At 38.9% G+C, this 24,248-nt stretch overlaps 1 protein-coding gene across 1 annotated transcript in view; it reads left to right on the top strand.

Annotated features, from left to right (window-relative positions):
* The first annotated feature begins 2 nt into the window (after window positions 1–2).
* Window positions 3–24,248, top strand: part of SERAC1 (serine active site containing 1) — a 66,630-nt gene continuing 42,384 nt past the window's right edge. Inside the window, exons 1-5 of the mRNA XM_043593119.1 lie at window positions 3–137; window positions 16,831–16,922; window positions 19,337–19,373; window positions 21,991–22,127; window positions 23,308–23,397. Of these exons, the coding sequence (XP_043449054.1) occupies window positions 16,832–16,922; window positions 19,337–19,373; window positions 21,991–22,127; window positions 23,308–23,397 (355 nt within the window). The 5' untranslated portion in view covers window positions 3–137; window position 16,831. The remainder of the gene's footprint in view (window positions 138–16,830; window positions 16,923–19,336; window positions 19,374–21,990; window positions 22,128–23,307; window positions 23,398–24,248) is intronic.

Raw genomic sequence — 24,248 nt, 5'->3', positions numbered from 1 at the left:
CGGGGGCGGGGGCGGTATCACGTGCCGCCGGGAGGCGGCTGGAGGGCTCCAGCTGCGAACCGCCGAGAAGGGTTCGCTGCCTGCCGACAGGGTCGGCGGTGAGCGGCTGAGGGCGGGCCGAGTCCGCGTGCCGGCAGGTAGGAAGGGGAGCCCGGGCTCGTGGGGGCGGGCGAGGGTGTCCGTGAAGCCGGCACGGCGGGGAGTGGGGAGGGCGGCGCCGGGGCACGGTCCCGACCGACCTGCTGACCCGCCGCCCCGCCGCCGGGCTTGAGGGCCTCTCTCTGAGCCTGGGCCGCCCGACCCTTCGTTCCCACTCGCTGCCCAGCTCCGGCACCTCTCAGGCCCAAAAAGCCACCTGCCGGTACCATCAGCCCCGCCTCGGTAGTCACGGAAAGATGATGGGAAGGAGTAGGAAACAGTTCCCTCATTCAAATCGGCACCTGCCAAACCACAGCTTCTAGCTCTGACCGGAGAGGTTGAATACATTGAATGCTTTTAGATTTTTAAACCCGGTAATGGTCATTTTAAAGTGGAAGACCCCAGAGGGTTCTAAAATTAATTCTTTCCCCAAATTTTGATGTATAGTCTAATAGAGCTCTCACTTTATTTTTTTACCAGTGGAGGGATGAGCGTCTTGCTTAGGTTCCTTAGGTTAAATTGTACTTCCCCAAATAAGTTAATGCTGCATAGTATTACTTCGTGTGTTTGTGTGATTTATGAACCAGCTCTTATATTCCATTTTCCTCTTTTTAGCCCTCAAATTTTTGCCTCTTTTTGGTTTCGGTATTGCTGCTTCCGCGTGCGTGCTCTCTAGGTATGGTAAAAGTGTCTTTTTTTATTAATTTTTTATTTTTTTAATTAATTTTTTATTAATTTTTTTAAATGTTTGTTTTTGAGAGAGAGAGAAAACGAACACAGATGGGGGAGGGGCAGAGAGAGATGGGGACAGAGGATCTGAAGCGGGCCTTGCACTGACAGCAGAGAGCCCAATGCGGGGCTCAAACCCACAGATCGTGAGATCATGACCTGAGCAGAAGTCGAATGCTCAACCGACTGAGCCACCCAGGTGCCCCCCCCCCCCAATTTTTTTAATTTTTAAGATTTTTTAATCCAGGTATAGTTAACATACAATGCCATTATAGTTTTAGGTGTGAACAGTATAAAAATTCAACACTTTGGTCATCACTGTAAGTGCACACTTAATGTCCTTCACCTATTTCGCCTATCCTCCTATCCACCTCCCCTCTGGCTACCACCAGTTCTCTATATTTAAAAGTCTGTTTGTCTTTTTTCTTTGTTTTGTTTCTTAAATTCCATGTAGGAATGAAATCTTACGGTATTTGTCTTTGACAGATTTATTTCACTTAACATTATACTCTCTAGTTCCATCTCTGTTGTTGCAAATGGCAAGATTCCATTCTTTATTACGCCTAATAGTCCATGAATAGATCACGTTTGCTTTATCCATTCACCTATGGATGGACACCTGTGTTGCTTCTGTGTCTTGGCTATCGTAAATAAGCCTGTAATAAACATAGGGGTGCCCGTATCTTTTCGCATTGTTTTTATTTGGGTGAATACCCAGTAGTGGAATTACTAGATGATAACGGTAATCCTGTATTTTTTTTGAGGAACTTCTATACTGTTTTCCACAGTGGCTGCACTAGCTTGCTTTCCCACCAACAGTGTATGAGGGTTCCTTTTTTTTTTTTTTAAAGTTTATTTATTTATTTTGAGAGAGAGCCTATGTGCGCTTGAGCAGGGGGAGGGGGAGAGAGAGAGAGAGAGAGAGAGAGAGAGAGAGAGAGAGAGAGAGAAAGAATCCCAAGCAGGCTCTGCACTGTCAGTAGGGAGCCCAATGTAGGGTTCAACATGGGATTTGAACTCACAAACTGTGAGATCTTGACCTGAGCGGAAACCAAGAGTCAAATGCTTACCTCACTGAGCCACCCAGTCTCCCTGAGTGTTCCTTTTATTCCACATCCTTGTCAACACTTGTTATTTGCAAGTATGTTTTCTCTCTTTCCTTTTTTTTTTTTTTTCCTTGCATGCATTCTACTTGACCGTTTGGCCCGAAGCCTACACATTAATCACCTGTGTGTAATTCGAAGCACCTCCTCAAAGTGAACTAGTTCTCATCCTTCGCAGTTACTTCAAAACCTGCTTTTCTTCAGGTGTTTCCCTGAATTGTCCAGATTTAAAATCTCCATCCATTTATTCAGCGAACATTTTTGTGCGTTTGATATGTGCCAGACACTGTTCTAGACACTGGGAATACAATGATGAACAAGCAACTAATTACAGTGGGAGGAGAAAGACTAAAATCAGCTAACAAGAAGGTAGATGGTGATGTAACAGTGACTGGAAAGACTGCTTTGGTTAGAGGGTGTCAGAATGGCCTCCGAACCCCCAAATCATATAACTTAGGTAGGTTCTGGTGAGGAATCTGCAAAATGATTGTAATATTTACCTGGCAGAGTAAACTAACAAAGAGCTAAGAAGAGTTTGAGACAGGGGAGTAATGTTATAAAAATATAAAACTACAGCATTTAAAAGAGAGTGACAGTAGTATGAGACAGCAATGGAATCGAATAAACATCCCAGGAACAAAAGAAAAATATGTGTGTATATGTGTATGTACATATGTAGGCATACATATGCATGAATTTATGAGGTAAGAGAAAAGATCACAAATCAATGGAAAAAGGAAGTTTTATCCAATAAGTGAAAAAAATGGGCTTCAGGAAGATTTCTGAATTAAAAAATGACTGTTATATACCAGAATAAGCAACTAGGAATTTTAATTTAAAAAGTTACTATTCATAACAGTATTTAAAACTAAAGGTATCTAGAAATAGATCTGTACTGAGCCGTATAGTCCCCTAGGGAGAAAATTACAATGCTCTATTGAAACACAGAAGACCCAAGTAAATGAAGAGATATACCATATTCATGGGTGGGAGGACTCAATATCATAAAGGTGTCAGTTTCCCCCAATTCTACAAATTTAGTATAGTTACAATGAAAATTGCATGTGATTTTTCACAGAACTTGACATGCTGAACCTAAAATACATATGGAAACCCAATGGACTAAGAATAGCTAAGTCAATTTTGAAAAAAATGAAGTCCCTTCCTCCCAGATATCAGAACTTAATATGAAGCTATAATAATTAATACTGTTTATTCTTAATTACTAGTATTGATTCAGGGATAGAAAAGTAGTCTGATGGAATAGAATAGAAAGCCTAGAAATGCACCCGCATATATATGGGAGCTTAGCATACTACGAAATGGTCTTATAAAGCCAGGGAAAGCATATGCTATTCACTAAATAATGCTGAAATAAATGGTATCCATGTAGAATAAAGACTAAATTAGGTTCTTATTACTGTCTGTTCACAATAATGATTTCCAGATGGATTAAAGACTGCCGTATGAAAGACATCTATATAATATTTAGAAAAAAACATATAGGAGTCTGTATTGTTTCCAGGAAAGTTTTTATTTTTCACATAAGATTTACCATTTTAGCTCCTTTTAGGTGTATAGTTCAGTGGCATTCATGTTATTGTGTAGCTATCACTACTGTCTATCTCTGGAATTTTTTCATCTCACTGGGAAGGATTTCTTAAGTTACAAAAAGCACCATTGAGGTTGCTATTGCATTATTCCAAATGAAAGATAATGTTGATTTGAACTAGAGGGGTAACAGTGAAGATGAAGAAAGGAGGATGGATTTGGGATGTGTTTTGATGGCAGAGAGCAGGAATTGTGCATGGTTTGGATAGGGGGTGAGGGGAAAATAAGGAATCAGGGGCAACATCTAGGTATTTTGCTTGAACTACAAGGTAGATCATTTATCATTTATCACCAAAATCATTTGCTGTTTGGTGACAGTGAAGAGGATGAGTGGAGGAAGACTATAGGAAGAAAAAATAGAGAATTCTGTTTTGGATAGTTAAGTTTGAAAGACCTGTTTGACATGCAAGTGGAAATGTTCCAGTAGTGGTTGGATAGATGAGTCCGGAAAGACTGTGGCTGAAGGTGCAACTTTGGAATGACTGGCATATAGATATATTTAAAACTGATCTATTAGAATTGGATTTGGCTGCATTACCCAGAAAATAGATGATAATAATGGCTTAACTCTGCGTATGATTCCGTAGGTGGGCAGGCCTTGGCTGGTGTGGCAGCTCCATGGTCATCAGGGACTTGGGCTCTTCTGTCTTGCTGTTCTGCCATCTTCGGCGTGCTACCTCATGGTTTAGATGGCTGCTTTAATTTCATATGCCACCTGCTCATAGCAAGAAGGAAAAGGAAAGATGAAAAGCATATATTCTTTTTTAGAGAGCGAATCGGGGAGAGGGGCAGAGGGAGAGAGAGAATCCCAAGCAGGTTCACACTGAGCCTGATCGACATGGGCTCACCTGCTCCATCCCATGAGCCTGGGATCATAACTTGAGCTGAAATCAAGAGTCAGGTACTCCCCCAAATGAGCGACCCACGTGCCCCAAGGCACATGCTCTTTGAAGGACACTTTTCAGAAGTTGCACATGACATATCCACTTACAACCCATTAGCCTGTTTTTAATTAGTGGTCACCTTAACTAGAGGGAAAGACAGGTAGTCTTTATTCAGTTACCTGTATGCCCAGCTACAATTCTAGTGTTCTATTAATCAGAATGAAGAGGAAATTGGATATTTAGTTTCAGTTTGGTTTCTTCTTCAACCAGGGCAGTGAAAATGGTGAAAGCCCTGGTGACCCCCCTGTTGTTAAATTTAATGGAGCTTTTGAATATTTGTTTTATTTGGTACTCATAATCCCTCCCTTTTTACTTTCTGTGTCTTTCAGAATTTCTCCTGTTATTAAAATTAGCATTTCATATTTAATGCAATCACAATCATAATCCCAAAGATTTTTTAAAAATCAAAAATTGACAAGCTGACTTTAAAACTGTGTGAAAGTGCCAAAGACCTAGAATAGTCAGTCTTGAAAAAGAAGAACAGAAACAGAGAACTTGTACTACCTAGCTTTGAGATTTGTAATATAACTCTAATAATCGACATGGTATGGTATTTATATAAGGATGGACAAATAGATCAGTGAAACGCAGTAGAGTCCAGAGATATGCCCACACTTAAATAGTCAATTGATTTTTCAACCAAGGCACAAGTTAATTCAGTGAGGAAAGTAAAAGGTTTTCAACAAATAATGCTGGAACTGTTGGATATCCATATGGTGGTGGGGGTGGGTGGGTAGCAAAACTATTGCATCCAATATACAAGAACTAATTTGAGATGGATCAAAAACCTATAAGTAAAAGGTAAAACAAACTCAGGATTTCTGTGGCTTTGAGGTAGGCAGCAATATCTAAGATAGGACACAGAATGCAATAAAAAAAGATTTGATAAAAGAGACTTGAAAATTAAAACTTCTGTTCATCAAAGGGTATCTTTAAGAAAATGAATAGAGGGGCGCCTGGGTGGCGCAGTCGGTTAAGCGTCCGACTTCAGCCAGGTCACGATCTCGCGGTCTGTGAGTTCGAGCCCCGCGTCGGGCTCTGGGCTGATGGCTCAGAGCCTGGAGCCTGTTTCCGATTCTGTGTCTCCCTCTCTCTCTGCCCCTCCCCCGTTCATGCTCTGTCTCTCTCTGTCCCAAAAATAAAATAAAACGTTGAAAAAAAAAATTAAAAAAAAAAAAAGAAAATGAATAGATAAGTCACATACTAGGAGAAGATGTTTGCAGTATATATGTACATATAGCTGATAAAGGATTTGGTTCCAGAATGAGTAGAGAGCTAATAACTCATTTAAAAAACACAAACAGTCCAAGTGAAAAATAAGTAAAAGCCTTGGCAGACACTTCACGTACAAAAAAATGAATGTAAATGGCTAACACAAATATGAAAAAGTGCTCGACATTGTTAGTTTTCAGGGAATTGCAAGTTAAAAACACAAGGAGATACTGAGGCGTCTGGGTGGCTCAGTCGGTTAAGTGCCAACTTCGGCTCAGGTCATGATCTCGTGGTTCGTGAGTTCGAGTCCCGTGTCGGGCTCTGTGTTGACAGCTCAGAGCCTGCGGCCTGCTTCGGATTCTGTGCCTCCCTCTCTCTCCTCCCCTCCCCTGCTTGCTCTCTGTCTCAGTCTCTCTCTTTCTCCCTCTCTTTTTCAAAAATAAACTAAAAAAAACCACAAGGAGATACTACCACGGGCCCACTAAAATTGCTAAAATCAGAAAGGCTGACAGCATCAAATAGTGGTGTGGAACCACTTGAACTCTCATGCTCCTTCGTTATTGGTTACAGCGTAAAATGGTACAATCATGTTGGAAAAATATCTGGCAGTGTCTTATAAAGTTAAACATATATCTGCCTGATGACCCAGCAATTCCAGTCCTAGGTATTCACCCAAATGTATGAAAATGAAAATGTATGTCTAGAAAAAGTCTTGTATCAGAATGCTCATAGTAGCTTACGGTAGGCAGAACACTGGTCCCTCAAAGGTGTCCATGCCCCAATCTCTGGAACTTGTGAATATGTTATGTATGTGGCAAAAATATTTAGCAGATGGAGTTAAAGTTCTAGGACTTAAACTAAATTTAGATTATCTGAGAGAGCCTAATATAATCACATGGATCCTTAAAAGTGGAAGAGGAAAGCAGAAGAGTCAGAGATGAGGCAATGTGGAAAGCATAAGCTGTTGCTGGTTCTGAGATGTAGAAGGCTACCTGCCCAAACCAGAGGGTGGCCCCTGAGAGCTAAGGGTGGCACCTAGACGACAACTAGCAAGGAAACAAGGAGCTCAGTCTGACAGCTGCATGGAACTGAATTCCCCCAACAACCTGAATGAGCCTGGAAGTGGATTCTCCCCCAGAGCTTTCAATAAGGACTGCAGCCCTGTTAACACCTTGGTTTCAACCTTGTGAGACTGAAAACAGAAAGGCAATCTCAAATAGTGCCTAAGGGTCTGCATATTAATAATCTGCTGATAATCTTAAAATGACATTTTGAGAAGCACTTTTTTATACACTGTTTTTCAATAAATTCACCCCAACATATGATTTCAATTCATAGTATGTACTAATGACTCATTAGTTTGTAAGGCTTAGACGTGTTTGCTAAACCCACATAATTTAATAGACCTTTTACATGAATATTTTGTAAGAACCTTATATTGAACTTGGGAATTCATCCTTCTTCTCAAATCAATTACTCTTCCTGTATTTCCCTATTTTGGTAAATGTTTTCCCTACATACTCAGTATTCCAAACCAGAAACAACCATAACCGTCTCCTCCCTGTTATCCATGACTCTCCACCTCTTATTCAAGTGGTTATCCAATTCTCTTAATAGTTCCTAAATCTGTTTCTTCATCATTCTCAGAGCAATTGCTTTAATTCAAGTACATGTTTCTATTTGAATTATCATTATAAGTCTCCCTATTGGTTTTCCCCATTGCTGCTTTGGCTTTTCTCCAACTCATTTCCAACCTTGTCAAGTTAAAAAAAATTACTTTTATCATGTTACTCCATTTTCTTTTTTTAAAATTTTTTTTTCAACGTTTATTTATTTTTGGGACAGAGAGAGACAGAGCATGAACGGGGGAGGGGCAGAGAGAGAGGGAGACACAGAATCGGAAACAGGCTCCAGGCTCTGAGCCATCAGCCCAGAGCCCGACGCGGGGCTCGAACTCACGGACCGTGAGATAGTGACCTGGCTGAAGTCGGACGCTTAACCGACTACGCCACCCAGGCGCCCCAGTTACTCCATTTTCCTAAGGTTAATCTCCCAACAGCTTCCCAAAACTCAGGGTAAACTTTAGACTCCTTAACTTAGCTAAAAGGGACTTTCATGATCTGACTAGCCCCTGCCTTCAGTACTTCCATGTTAGTAATCAACAGAATGAGTTGACATAAAATCAGTAAGGAAGAGAAGACCTAAAAAACACTATCAACCATTTTTCCCTTATAGAGATGTGTAGAATCCTCTTCTCAACAACAATAGAATATACATTCTTTGCAAGTGCATGTAGAACATTCACTAAGGTAGACTATATTCTGTGCCATAAAACAAATCAAGTTTTAAAAGAATTCAAAATATACAAAGCCTCTTCTCCAGCCACAGTGGAATTAAGCTAAAAATCAGGGATATCTGGAAATTACCAAATACTTAGTAATTAAATAACACACTTCTAAATATGCCATGAGTCAAAGAAGAAGTCACACTATAATTAGAAAAATTTTTAGGGGTGCCTGGGTGACTCAGTCTGTTAAGTGTCTAACTCTTGATTTTGGCTCAGGTCATAATCTCACAGTTTTGTGAATTTGAGCGCTATGTCAGGCTCTGCACTGACCACAAGGAGCCTACTTGGATTCTCTCTCTCTCTCTCTCTCTCTCTCTCTCTCTCTCTTTCTCCCCCTCCCCCTTGCTTGTGCTCTTTTGGTGTCTCTCAAAATAAATAAACTTTAAAAAAACTTGTAAAAAATTTAAAAGAATATTTTTAATTGAATGAAAGAACACTAGTATATCAAAATTTGAAGGATACGGGCAAAGCAGAACTTAAAGGGAAACTCTTAGTGTTATAAACTAACAGAAAAGAAACCTTAGAACAGTGATTTAAGCTTCAATTTTAAGAAGTTTGAGAAGGAAGAACTATTTGAAATCAAAACAAGCAGAAGGCAGAGACTAATAAAGATAAGAGCACAAATCAATGAGATTGATAATAGAAAAACAAGGTAACTCAGTGAAACTAAAAACTACTTCTTTGAAAATATCAACAAAATTGGTAAACCTCTAGCCAGAGAAGCTAAGAAAAAAAGAGGGAAGACACAAATTGCCAAAATCAGGAATGAAAGAGAAGACTGCACTTTAGACCCTAAGACCTGAAAAAGATAATATAGGAATACTACTTAAAGAATACCAGTTCTACACAAACTCTTCCAGAATATAGAAGAACATGGAACACTTACCAGCTCATTTTGTAAGACCAGCATTACCTTGATGTGAAAGCTAAAGACATCACATGAGACTAGAGACTAATATCTCATGAACATAGACATAAAAATCCTTAAAGTACTAGCAAATTGAATCCAACAATATATAAAAAGGATAATGGTGTATCATGACTTCAATTTGTCCTGGGAATATTAATCAAGTAATATATTAACAGACTACAGAAAAATCACATGTTCACCTTAATAGATGAACAAAATGTTTTTGTCAGAATTCAGTAATTTGGGAATAGAAGGGAATGCCCTCAAACCAATAAAGGACATCTACAAAAAAGTCTACAGCTAACATCATTAATGATGAAAGACTGAGTGCTTTCCTCCTAAGATCAGGAGCAATGGAAGGATAGATCTGCCTCACTACTTCTATTCAGTATTGTTCTGGAGGTCCTATCCTGTGAAGTAAAGCAAAATTAAAAAATAGAAGGCATATAGATTGGAAAGAAAGAAATTGAACTGTTTTCACCGGTAACATAATTGTGTATGTCAAAAATCCCCAACGGTCTCCCACCCCTGCCAAAGAAGTCCCAGAACTAATGAGTTTAGCAAGGTCACAGGTTATAAGGAAATACACAGAATCAGCAATTTTCGTATACTAGCAAAGGACAATTGGAAATTGAAATTTAAAAAAAGAATCCTGGAAGTACTATTTACATTTGTACCAAAACCCAGGAAATACTTAGGTATAAGTCTTTAAAAATACATGGTAATATTTGTATGCTGGAAATAACCAAACATGGGTGGAAAAATAAAAGATGACAGAACAAATGCAGAGATCATTTATGTTCATGGCTTGGAAAACTCAGTATTAGTCTCAGAAGAATTTTTTGTAGAAATAAGCTGATTCTAAAATTTATATGGAAAGGCAAACAACTAGAGTATCAAAAACCATTTGAAAAAAGAACAAGTTCAGATTTTAAGATTATATAAATCTACAATAATCAGCACTGTGTGGCAATGGAAAAAAGATTATAGCAGTAGACAGCATATACACATGGTCAATTATTTTGGTCAGTTATTTTTTGGCAAAGATGTAAATAAAGGCAATTAAATGAGGAAATGGTGTCTTTTCAACAACTGATTCTGAAACAATTACACATTCATATGCAAAAAAATTTCATCCTAAGCAGAAGTTCCCTTAGAATGTGTCATGAGTCTAAATGTAAAAACCTGAAACTATAAAGCTTGCAGAGAAAGTTATAGGGGAATATCTTAGTGACCTGGGGTTAGGCAAAGACTTCTTTTATGCAATACCAAAAGCATGATCCATAAAGTAAAGATTGATTAATTTGACTTCATCAAAATTGAGAACTTACACTCTTCCAAAAATACAAGAGAATGAAGACAAGCCATAGACTGGAAGAAAATATTTGCAAATCATGTAACAAAGATCTTTTATCCAGAATATGTAAAGTATTCCCAAAACTCAATAATAAGAAAACAAACAACCTTATTAAAAATAGGCAAAAGAGGGGCACCTTGATGGCTCAGTCAGTTAAGCATCTGACTTCGGCTCAGGTCATGATTTCACAGTTCATGAGTTCAAGCCCTGCATCATGCTCTGTGCTGATAGCTCAGAGCCTGGAGCCTGCTTTGGATTCTGTGTCTCTCTGCCCCTACTCTGCTCAGGCTCTCTCTCAATAATAAAAACATTGAAAAAAAAAAAACTTTAAAAAATGGGCAAAATATTTTAACAGACTTTTCACCAAAGAATACAGACACGGCAGATAAGCACATGAAAAGATGCTTAATATTACTGGTTACTGAGGAGATGCAAGTTAAATCAATGATGAGCTATTACTACACACCTGTTAGAAAGGGTAAAATAAAAGCAACTGACTGTGAATAAAGTTTGGCACTTTCTTATAAAGTTAGAATATATTTACCTTTTGACTCACATCTAGGTTATTACCCAAGTGAAATCAAAGCTAATGTTTATACCAAAAAAATCTGTATGCAAGTGTTTATGGCTGCTTTATTCATAATTACCAAAAACTGGAAACAATCCGACTGTCTCTCAGCTGGGGAATATATAAACAAACAAGTAATATCCATATAATGGAATAATAGCCAATAAAAAGAATGAATTACTGATATAATAACACAAAAGGCAACCCTCAGTTGCCTTTTGCTAAGGAAAGGAAACCAGACTCCTAGGCTATGTGCTATATGATTCCATTTATAGGACGTTCTTAATAAAGGTAAAACTAGGGTGAGGAAAACAAATCAGTGGTTTCCAGAACTGTGTATGAAAGAGATTTGACAAAAGGGCACAAAATTATTTGAGTTGATAAGAGTGTTTCATATTTTGATTTGATTGCATTTGTCAGAATTTTGGAACTGTACGTTTAAAAGGTGAGGGGTGCCTGGGTGGCTCAGTTGGTTGGTTGAGTATTCAACTTCATCTTAGGTCATGAACTTGTGGTTCGTGGGTCTGGGCTTGTCTGTGCTTCCCGTCTGTGCTGACACCTCAGAGCCTGCTTTGGATTCTGTGTCTCCCTCTGCCTCTGTTCCTCCTCCATTCACACTCTCTGTCTCTCAGAAATAAATAAAGATTAAAAAAATTTTTAAGGGGAATATTTAAAGGTGTATCTAAGTTACCATTAAAAAAAGGTGAATGAACACATTTTTTTTTATCACTTTTCCTCTGAAACTGAGATAACCTGCAGTACTCTAGATAGATAACTTAGTACCACTAATTTCCTAGAGACCAAAATTTTAAGAAATACAGATTTCGACAGTGGGGAATTACTGAAAGATTTGAAGCAAGGGAATAATATGATTACATTTAAAAAGTTACTTTTAGGGACTCCTGGGTGTCTCAGTTGGTTAAGTGTCCAACTCTTGATTTCTGCTCAGGTCATGATCTCCCAGTTCATGAGTTCAAGACCCGCATTGGGCTCTGGGCTGATAGCGTAGAGCCTGCTTGAGATTCTCAATCTCTCCCTCTCTCTGCCTCTTCTGTACATGCATGTGCTCCCAAATAAACTTAATAAAAATAAAAAGTTACTTTTACTTCTAGGCAGCACCCTTGCTTCATGCACATGAAAACTTTAGTTAAAATGTAATGGAAGAACTTGGAATTGTGAGAAGGAAGAGAAGAAGAAACTCAGAAGAAAGTAATAGCACTGAGGGAAGGTTGAAGCATTTGCAGGATTATTACAAACTGATAGAGAGCTTAATTACTTGGACCTAAGTTCATGTAGAGTTAAAGATGATGTCTAAAGGCATACACTTTGGGGCACCTGGGTGGTTCAGTCAGCTGAGTGTCTGACTCTTGATTTTGGCTCAGGTCATGATCCCAGGGTCATGGGATCAAGTCCTGCATCAAGCCCCTCATTGGACTCTGTGCTGAGTGTGGAGCCTGCTTAAGATTCTCTCTCTCCCTCTGCCCCTCTCCCTTGCTCATTTGCTATCTCTAAAATTTAAAAAAAAAGGCATACACCTTCAAGGAGATAGGAATTAGAAAATTTCTTCCCATTAGACTATAGAAATAGTATTGGAAACTTCCGTTTTTTTTTTTTTTTTTTTAAAGAGAGAGCACTCAGGGGAGGGGCAGAGGGAGACGGAGAGAGAGAATCTTAAGCAGACTCCATGCCCAGTGCAGGACCTGATGCTGGGCTGGATCTCACAACTGTGAGATCATGACCTGAGCCAAAATCAGGAGTCAGACAACCAACTGAGACACCCAGGTGCCCCAGAAATACCCTTTTTACTAGGAACATGAAAGAGTGGAAATTTGTACTCTAAATCTGTACCACATATGTCTGTGGGGTTTGTATTAACATTGTCCTGATAATGCTGGGAACCCAATTTGAGAAATCTATAAATTGGTAATACCTGTCCTGTTTTGGCTGAGAAAATCTGAATTGCTATAGCTCAGAGTGATAATAGGATTTCCACCAGAGATACTCCCACTGAAGATGAGCTCTCAATCAAAGATTACAAAGAATTTAAGCAAACCACCGAGAAGCCAGCCCTAATTATTAGAAATAGTGGTTCTAACAAACTTTAAGATAAGCTTAAAGTGTAAAGGAATGTTTAGAAACCATATGTATCAGTTAGCTAATTGCTGCAGTTTAAATTCCCCCAAAGCCTAATAGCGAAAAGAACCATTTTATTATTGCTTACAAGTCTAAAGTTTAGATAGGGGGTTCGTAGGGACAGCTAGGAGTGAATTGGTCTGGGATGCTCTCACATGCCTGGCAGTTGGTACTGGTAGCTGGGCTAATGGGGATATTGGACCACATTTCTCTTATCATCCAGCAGACTAACTGGGCATCTTCACATGGTGATCACAAGGATCCCAAGAGCAGCAAAGACAGAAGCCTCAGTGCTTCTCACGTGTCTGCCTGCATCATTTTTCTGTGGTCTTATGGCCAATGTCAGGTATAAAGCCACCTCCCGAATCAGTAGAGGGGGGTACTGCCAAAACCAAAAACTACCCAAAAATAAAAAAAGGAATAACTTGTGACCATTTAAGAAAAAGGGCACCTGTTGGGATGAACACTGGGTGTTGTATAGAAATCAATTTGACAATAAATTTCATATAAAAAAATAATAAAAAAAATTTTAAAAGATTCTACCATACATTAAGACAAAACAAAATAGTGTGTCAAAAGGGAAGAAAAAGCAGGCAAGATGAGCCAGCTAGAAAGTTTAAAAATAAAAAAAGTTACTGAAATAGTGGATAGATGAATGGCAGCTTAAATACATTTTAAAAACGAATTGGTGAATTGGAAGATAGATTTGAAGTTCTATCTTGACCCATAATGTATATCAGAGAGGTAGAAAGAGGAAGAAATTATGGAAGAAGTCGAGATTTAGAGAACAGCAAAAGAAAGTCGAACAAGAAAAAACTGAAATTTCTCAGCTGGAGGGTATAGCATGAGATAAAAAAGAGAACCATAAATGGAAGTCACTGGAACACTAATCTTTAAGGGTCAGGTGGAGATAGCCCCACCCCACTTGTAAGCCCAGTAATGGCAGGGGCCATACTTCCTTATTCACATCTTAAGTTTCCATCCCTGATGGTTGATAGGTGCTCAGTACCTGTTGAATGAGTAATGGGATGGAGCAGCCAGAAATGTGAGAATAAAACCAGAAGGCCGGGAGTCATAGTAGCTAGAGAAGGAGAGAAGTCAGATGCTTCAGAAAAAAACAAGAGGAGGACTGAAAAGTGGATTTAGAAACAAAGATGTCACTCACTGGTGACTTTCGGGAGTGCTAGGTCAGTGCTAGAGAAGGACAGTGGAGAGAGAATCTTAGGGAAGGTGAGAGGAGAGGCACTTGGAGGGAGGGAGGTCCCTCCCCCCCCAGTCATTTGTTTTCGTGTGTTGATGGGAGAACATTGGAAATCCGGTATTTAAGGGAGGAGGCGTAGGAAGAGCTGAAAGAAAGGGAGTGAGGATTAAGACAAGAAAAGCATTTCTAGTGAATGAGTCAAGGTCCCTGTGGAAGTGAAAGAGATGAGACCCAGGACAAGATTTACCCTTGGAAAGGGGATGAGATGTTTTCCTCAGAAACTGGGAAGAACAGTGCAGAAGATCCATTTGGAATCTGGAAAAGGCAGCACAGATGTGTATCATTTGTAGGCCAAGGTGGATTGACCAGAGAGTCAAGAACCTGATGCTTCGGGCCCCTTTGAGTGCTAGGAGTTACCAGGATTTGTAATGTCCTGAGGGGAGAGGGGATGCCAGATTGTGGTCCAGAAACATTTTTCCACAAGCATTTCTGACAAATTGCCTCATGAAATCTCAGAAGAAAGGTATCAAAATTTCTAAGACTTCAGTCATTTGTTATCATATCTTTTCTCATTCTAAATAGCTTTTATTTTAGAACCTAATTTGGCATTTGTGATTTTGTGTTCTTTTTTTTTTTTCTTTTTTTTTAAAGAACTTCCCCACCTCCTTCCTCCTCATGTGAATAAATGTTAAGCCCTTCATTACCTGGATCTATCCTTGCTTATAGGTAAGGGGGCAGAAGTTGAGGGAGTTTGTAGTTTTAACTTTCTCAGTGAAGTAAGAGACCATTTGAGAAGGACAGAGGTAGGGAGGAGGCTTCGCAGGGAATGTGGGTCATTTAGAGCAGTCGTTGTGGGGACGAAGAGAGAACGGATTAGGGACAGCAGAAACGATTCTGAGAGCCCGCTCCCAATTTGTCTTATTCTCCCCAAACCACTCTCCCCCACTCCACCCCATTTTGGCTGTCCACTTGTAGAAAGAACACATGTTTTCAGATTAGGGTTGCAGGCTACTAGAAAGAGGAGAGGTCTAGCACTGTTGAGGGAGGAGGCAGAGAGTGATGTACCACGGGGTCAAGGCGGGGTGGGGAGAGAAGCACAGCCACAGGACAGGCTGCTCACTCCCAGATGAGGGAGGGATGGGAGGTTAGTTGGGGCTGGAGAGCAGAGAAATCAAGACTCAGAGAGTTGAGAGAGACTTAGAAATGAAGCGGTTTATACTGGAGACAGCTGCCAGGGCCAGTGAAGTCACCAGAGGAAACGCAGAAGGAAATAAGAGGACGACATACATTTCCAGTAGACTCCAATTTATTCCCAGGATTTAGTAGAAGGGAAGCCTGCTGGGGGAAGCGGGGAGGTATGTGTAAGTTAACAGTATAAAGCTTTTTAGGCCAGAGAAGTAACAGCAAAGAGCGTTTGTGTAATGTTTTATAGTTGACTGCTTTCCTAGTGTCAAGATTGAAAGAAGCAATAGGTATTACTGCTCTGTGTTTTTGTTTCACTCAAGTTGTTAGGTAGTAATTAAAATACAAATCTATACACAAACTCAAAGTAGTTTACATTGCCTTCTGCCCTGGCTTCACGAGCATCTACTTCATTGCAGCCTTTATATCATCTTTACCATTACCCTTATGTCTCATGGAGAAGTAGTAGCAACCCGTTAAAAAGGTGAGAAAATACGAAACAATGACCTTTAAAGCAGTGACCTTCACAAGTTTACCTTTTGCCTAAATCAGTTGGCTTAGTCATCAGTTGATGTACTGGAATTATGAGAAAAAATATAAAAGTTTTATTTTGTGTTATCTCTAACGGATATTTCTTACATATACACACCAAGTAATTTCCCCCTTATCACTATAAAGCTGCTAGAACTTCTATGTTCAACCAAAGGACCTTTTCTCACATGAGTCCCTGAAGGCACTTTCTTTTCCTTTATAGCAATCACAAAAGAAGAGCAGTCTTGTCCAAAAGCAATCTGATAATGATTCCAGAATACTGAGTTGTTCCAGAAACTATTGCATCATATTTCGATCATCTTTACTCAGTTGATGAAGTAGTTGAGTGACAGTTCTCCTTCTCTGATAGGATGCCAACAGCTAACAAAGGATTTTAAACCGTGTTGGGTACCATCCTGAAGTAGCTAGAGAAAAGCAGAATGCTTGCAAGGGTTCTAAGTATCTTCCATTCAGAGCACTTTTCATTTCTCTAGGGCCTTTGGTCATCGTAGGTAAATATAAATATCTTTATCCATATGCATATATATATTTATTTTAACAGACATTGAAAAAATTTTGAATTCATATATCGACATTCTGATTAATAATCTGTATTTTCTTGCTTCCTACGAATCATTGTTCACAGTTGGACTCAGTTTGAAGAATAGGCAAAGTACTACCAAAGTATTATTCTAGTATATCTTTTTAAGGATGAAATTTCTTTTTTAATTGAAAAGTTTTTTTCCTGGTCTTGAAAAACCGAAGTCTGTAGGCAGTCCAACTGTGATTGTGGCGTGTTCTTATAGTCGAATGTTTTAAATTAGCTGTCAAATTAAATATGTTATCATTGTTCTAAACACGCAGAATGTCCCTGGCTGCTTATTGTATCATCTGTTGCAGAAGAATAGGAGCCTCAACTCCTCCTCCCCAAAGCACCACGTACTGGAGAGACATCAGTGAGTACACTTTCAACAACAGTATTTCATATGGAAACAGTGATAGAATTATTTTCTGTACCAATGGTGCACCCCAAATTTGTGGGCCCAGAGCCATGCCATGCATATTCCTTTCTCTTGAGAATCTTTTTCCTCCCCTGTGTTTCCTGTCAAATTCATGCTCATCTTTTCAAACTCGAGTATCACCACATTCTCACTCAGCAGTAAGTTTCTGCAAAAACAAGTGCCAGACACATGTACTGTGTTCTGGGAATTCAGCGGTGAGCCAAGAAGATAGTGTACTTGCCCTATGGGCGGTTAGGGTCTAGTGCTGATTTAGTATCTTTATTTGTAAATCTTTATTTACCTATTTATTACTAACCTTTATTTGTAAAAGAGGAGATAGGCCTAGATCATCTTTCATTCATTTGGCAAATTATTTATTTACCATTTACTCTATGCCAAGTACTATTCTAGGTCCTTAGGATATAATATGGATTGAGACAAAGTCCTGTTTTCAGGGAGCTTCTGTTTGCTCTATAAGATAGATCTTTTTGGGGGGGGGGATGGGGATAGGTCCTTTTCATCTAGCAAAGTTCTGTGATTCTGTTTTTTTTTTTTAAGTTTATTTTCAGAGACAGTGAGTGGGGGAGGGCAGAGAGAGAGAGAGAGAAAGAGAGAGAGGGAAAGAATCCCAAGCAGGCTCCACACTGTCAGCCCTGAGCCCGATGCGGGGCTCAAACTCACGAACCACAAGATCATGACCTGGGCTGAAATCAAAAGTCGGACACCTAACCGCCTGAGCCACCCAGGTGCCCTGTGATTGTATATTTTAAACATAAAAAGAGGGTGGGGAGAGAAAAGGGAGCTTTTTCTCTCGTCATTTCTAAAGGACAAACTCAAGAGTAGTGAATTAACTTTAGGATAGGAGAAAAGGCTGTGAGACTGTATTCTGTTCCCAGGGCCTAGTAAAAAGAAACATAGCAAGTGGTAGCAGTAGAGAAAGCAGAGAGTGGCTCCCAGGGCCTCCAGGGTGAGCATGGAGGGAAGGCAGTCCAGGAAGCCATCTTGGAAAGAAAAACATCCTAGAGGAGCTGCACAGTCAGGAAGCTTTGTCTCAGCTTTGGATCTCATCCCTGCAGACCTCCTGGAACTGTCTCCTTCCCGGTTCTGGAACCACTACTCAGGTCTTAGAGTTTGGGAGGAATGTCCATCTTCCACGCCTCATGCCTAGAGAAGTCAGTTGAGGAGAGTTCCTTATCCCTCAGTAGGGAGGGGAAATATGTTGTCAGCAGCCTAAGTGGAGAGTCTGACAAAAGGCCACCTCTACACATCCAATAAATTAAAGGTTATGTAGGTTTTGTGGACTGGTGGCAGACCCTAACCATCTTGGGTAATGCATCAGTTAAGGTTGTGTTCAGTGCATGTAACGGAAGCTTGACTACAGTGGCTTCAATTAGTAAAGTTTTCATTTTTCTTACCTAACAGTCAAAACAGAGACTGTTTAGAGCAGGAATTGCAGTTTAGCAATCCTCCTATCTTCCTGCTCTGTTATCTTTATTGTCCTCATGGTCACAAGATGGTTGCTGAATCTCTAGACATCCAGAAAGCAGAAAGGCCAAAAGTCATCTTATGAAACCTTGTCTCTGTATTTGGAGAGGGATCTCTACTTACGGACTCGCATTTATATCTGATTGGCTGTAACTGTGTTGCATAGCCAGCCCTAGCTGCCAGAGTCAGGAATTCAAATATTTTTAGATAGTAATCAGGTTGTGCAGTACGGATTAAGGGGCTTGTGTGCATCAGATAGACAACTATCTGTGTTTTCCACTAGGAGTTCTTTTTTACATTAAAAAAATATTTTTATAAGTAAACTTGAAGAATGTAACCATTATTTTTAATTGGGTTATGTACATATGGCACTTACCCAGCAACTATAACATAATTACTTTGGGAAAAGTCACTTTGTGTCCTTATGTCACAAGCATAATCCCTTCAATATAGCCCTAGTAGTGATAGAACTCTCCCCATCCTTCTATTTTACTGGTTGTGAACTAAAAGGAGTCAGAAGGCAAGTTAGCTTCATGGCTGTCGCATTCTGTGGAAGCACTGTAGGCCTGGCATTATCAGTAGTGCAGCAGGTCTAGGGTCTCTGATTTGCTGGGAATGACAGAATAAGAGATACAAGAAGGGGAGAATAGTGTGAAATGAGGAGGAGTATGATGCAGATTATATTTTTTTACCCAGTGTTTTTTGGTTCGTCTGCATCTGGGGTTAGGAAGAAGCCTTGTGTTGGTAGTAACTGATCATGTTCATGGAAGAATAGCAATGACTTCTTATCCAATTGTATAATATAAGGAGAGACACTTGCCTATTTCCTGTCACATTTTAAAAATGAAACTCATCCCATTGACTTTTTTCCTTTCTTTTTGAAGGAAATATAATAAGGTTTACTGGATCACTTATTTTAGGGTAAGTATCAACTGTGAAATGTTAATTGGCTTCTTTATACTACTATTTGAAATCTCAGTGGAAGTGATTTCCAGGTAGCATAGGGTGGCAAATAGGGTACAGATTTTGGAATTAGGTGGATTAATCACTGGTTCGACCCCTTCAGTGTTGTCTCGATTGAGTTACTTTACTTTCTGAGGAGTGCCTTATCTTGGATCCAAGGGTATGGGAGGCATTCTACCCACCAGGCATTGTTGCTCTGGGGAGAGCACTTGACATGCATACAGAGCAGGTGCTGGTTAATTAGCTCTCGTGCACCTAAAATCACATCTCGTGTTGAGTTCTAAAGTGGGTAAAAAAGGTGAAAATTGACTGTAGCCAGAATAATTTTTGAAAACCCTTTAAGTCACCATAGAGCTCTCGTGAAAGGAAATTGAGGCTGAACTGAGAAAACCAACAGATTGACATCTTCCATCTCATGCTCTTCAGAGGCACATGCTTAATGAATGGAGCGACTTTCCTTCCTTTTTTTGGGGGAAAGGAGGGTGTATTTGTTAATATATGTCTAATACAATTCTCTATTTGTTAATACTACTTTTTTTTTAATGTTTTTATTTATTTTTGAAGGAGAGACAGACAGAGCATGAGTGGGGGAGGAGCAGAGAGAGAGAGGGAGACAGAATTTGAATTTGAAGCAGGCTCCAGGCTCTACGCTGTCAGCACAGAGCCTGACGCAGGGCTCGACCTCACGAACTGTGAAATCATGACCCGAACCAAAGTCGGATGCTTAACCGACTGAGCCACCCAGGCGCCCCGCTATACTACTCTTTTTTTGCTGTTATATATGAGATCATATAGATATATACACACACATATACAACTCTTAGGTGCTAAAACTATAAAGGAGGCATATTTGGCCTTTTATTCAAATACATACACTTCTCCATGACACCAATGTAAGGCAAAAGACAGATGATTTTTCTCTTCGAATCATTCCAGGCAAAAGATAAATGTAATACACTTTGTCTATTTTGCAATTATTTCACAGGAATATAGTGAAAATTAATCGCATAGTTTCTAGTAAAGAATTTTGTCTTTCATGGAAAGCATGATAAAAATACTGAATGCATTTGCTCTTTTTGGGTGCTCAGATAGTTCCCCAAGAGAGGAGAGGATTCTTCAGGACCGTCTATTTCTCTGGTGCTGGCCAGTGTCTGGCCTTTCTGTCTTGCCTGCTTTAACTTTAGGGTGGAAACCAAAGATGAGAAGAATGCTTACTATAACTGATGTTATAAAGCCCTGAGTCCAGACAGTGCAGACTTTATGTCTGGATTTAGGGAGCGTGTAGGTCAGTCTGATCAGGGAAAAACCCCTTTATTTCCTTCATTTTGGGTACATAACAAAGAACGTTGTATTTCACATTTAAAAATTGACTTTAGGAGACTTTAACTTGACTTGAGGCTCTTAGGAAAGGAGAAACTTTCATATGCTGGTGGTGGGAGTACAGATCGGCTTATCTTTTTGGAAAAACAGTTTGACAGTATCTAATAAAGGTGAATAGTATATATATAGTCAGAAAGTCCGTAATTCTACTTCTAGATGAGTATCTTAAAGGAACAAATCCACATGTGTTACAGTGTAGATGTGTAAGATGTGTAACAGGATTGTTTGTAATAGACTCAAGCTAGAAATTCGCTGAATGCCCATCTGTGATAGAATGGGTAAGTTGTATACCCATACAATGGCTGCATCACAGACCATAGGAAAATACAAACGCACAAACTACTGATACATGCAACACCAGGAATGAATCTCACAAACAAGAAGCTGAGCAAAAGAATACGTAACAGTGTGATTCCATTCCTATGAAGTCTACAGACAGACAAAACTAAGCTCTGTTGCTTAAGGATGCGTGTATAGATGGCAAGCTATAAAGAGAAACAAGGACATTATTATAATAAAAGTCAAAATGATAATTAGCTATAGAGATGAGAGAGTGGGTCAGAATCAGGAAGGGACGCACTGTGGGCTTCTGAGGTACTGTTAATGTTCTGCTTTTTGCCTGGATATTGTAATTATTATTCATTAAAATGAATAATATTTCATTTATTATAACGCATTATAATAATTATTCATGAATAACAAATATATACATTTATATATGTGTACATAAATATAGTGTATATTATATGCACATTACTGTATATATATTCTATTTCACAATAAAAAATGAAAAAGTCTGCAAAAAGCTTAATAATATACTGGCTCACTCAACAGTGTATATATTGAGGGAAGTTCTGTTTATTACGGGGTGCAAATTGATGGTGTGTATACAACGTTTTGTTCAAAACACGTTTTATCTCACTCAGTGTTTACTAAGTACTATTTTCCCATCCTATTTTGGGAAATTCTGCCCTTTTACCCTTTTTCACCACTTATAGGAAATAGTCTTCTCAATCGACTGGTTCAGGAGCTGGGCTGTTGTACAGGTTGGGCCATTCAATTTATGTGATACTCAATAATCTGATGAGCTCCATAGCCAATATAATTCTGTTATTCTGTCATGTAAAAAAAAAAAGTGACTCTTATGTTACGTTTACATCATGTATTTATGATGAATTTCTTGTTTCTTTTTAAGCGGTTCTTTATTTCTTACATATGAAGTTCTGGCTCTGAAGAAGTCTTTGACATTAGATACTCAAGTAGTAGAAAGAGAAAAAATGAAGTCATACATATATTTGCACACAGTTTCTTTAGATAAAAGAGAAAATTATGGTAAGTTTATGGTAAAGTAATCCCATTTTTGTGAAAAATGGAAGCTAGTTATTAAATTTTAAGATGAGTGTTTAAAACACAATATTAACAAGGTAGGTTCAGCTGATTCTAAGAATCACCAAATCCTGTAAGAACCACATTCCTAAAGATTAATGGAAGGCCAGATTTTTGACTTCCATATTTAATTTGGTTTGCAATTCTTCTGTAACTAAACGACACGAAAACGAGCTGGCTATTTTAGTCTAACCTTGGAATTCCACACCATAGTGAAAGTCATCATTTCAGAGGTTGGCCCTCAGTTTGGCAAGTATAAAAATATGATTTTCGTTACTTAGATATATTTCTGCTTTAAGGAATTTATTCATGCAAACTAAAATCATCTCATGGATTCATAAATGTGAATACCAACTTATTAACAGAGGGCAAAAAAATCTGTCACAGAGGCTGGAAAACCTGTCTTTATTAGAACATTCCTGTTCTCCATATTTAGGTCACATGGAAACCTAATTAGTAACCAGACAGTTGTTTGGTGAACATGAAATTTTAGAGCAGAGGCATACATATCTTTTCATCAAGATATGGGTAGCCTGGTGAGTCACTACACTTGACTTACAGCTGCCTATTCCTACATTGTTGGTCAGAATAATCACGCCTGGTAGTACATTATGTTCCCTGAGTGGGACAGGTTCTGGTTTCCCCTGTCTGTAGCTGTCTGTGTCACCACTCTGTCCTGTTTGTATTTATTATTATCTCACCTGGTGTATTACAATTTCAATTACACAGATAATTTTTATAGTTTACAATTTATCTGTATCACAAAGATAAATCTCATTAAGGTATCCCCAGATTTCAGTTTGAGAAGGGCTATTGTTAGGGACATTTTCCTGAATGTAGTTAAACCTATGTTGCATGTGAGGATTTTTGTTAGCTTTAGTTAGATAGTGTTTTTGTTTTTGTTTAGTTTTTTACTTTTTTCCTGACTCGGAGAGAAGTCTTATTTTGGGATCTAATGTTCTGTGTTTGCATAATGGTTTTAGTTGTTGTGATAGTTATAATGAAAGAGAAAAATGCTATTTTATGTTTTTCAAAAAATTTGTAGCTTATATATTTCTCTTTGAAATACTAGAGCATAGGATTAAGCATATATCCTTGGTTTTATCTAAATTTGTAATCATTTTAGGAATCACTTACCAGGCAAGAAAAGAGCTTCACAAAGCAGTAAGAAAAGTTTTGGCAACATCAGCCAAGATACTGCGGGGCCCATTTGCCGGTAGGTACCAAATATTTAACTTGGAATCTTTATCAGTATCTGAAAGTCATTTGGTGATCAACTTGAGATCTTTTTTCCCCATCTCTTATACTGACATTTATTATAGATATGGAAGGTTGAGTGACATTATTCTCTTGGGCTCTATTTAATTTTAAGGGCTTGATGGACAGTTTTCTTCCTTCCACTTTGTGGATGTTTTGTTGTTAGATAGCTGTAGGGGAATATTGAGACTAAATGTATCCTTTTCTCTTGATGAGTGTTTCAAAATTTTAAATTTGTTAGAAAATCACTCCCATGCTTTCTGATCATGAGAAATTGCATCAATAATGTAGATTTTACAATCAAGCAAATCTACACTGTGGAGTTAGCTATGAAAGAGCTTACTCAATCTCTTTACAAAGTTGGCATCATGAAAAAGGTGAGAACATTTTTAAGAATTAAAAGATACTAGAGGTGCCTGGGTACCTCAGTGAGTCAAGCATCTGACTCTTGGTTTCGGCTCAGGTTATGAGCTGACGGTTTGTAGGTTCGAGCCCCATGTTGGGCTCTGCGCTGGCAGCATGGAGCCTGCTTGAGATTCTGCCTCCCTCTTTCTCCGCCCCTCCCTTGCTCGCTCACTCGCAAAATAAATAAATATTTTTTAAAAAATAATTAAAAGATACTAAAGAGACTTAATCAAATCCCGATTTTTAAAAAACAGCTCTGAAGATATTTTGGGGACACTTGGAGAAATTTGAATATGGCGATAGGCTGGATTTTAGATGGTTTTGGAAGATTTTTGTTTTAGTGTTCTTGGGTGTTATAATGGCATCGTGAGTATAATGCAGGCTTATTAGGAGATCGGGTTGACT

Source organism: Prionailurus bengalensis, chromosome B2 (assembly GCF_016509475.1).
Source record: "Prionailurus bengalensis isolate Pbe53 chromosome B2, Fcat_Pben_1.1_paternal_pri, whole genome shotgun sequence".
NCBI lineage: Eukaryota > Metazoa > Chordata > Mammalia > Carnivora > Felidae > Prionailurus > Prionailurus bengalensis.
Note: the sequence above shows the minus strand (reverse complement) of the source record. Positions and strands in the feature narration are given on the sequence as shown.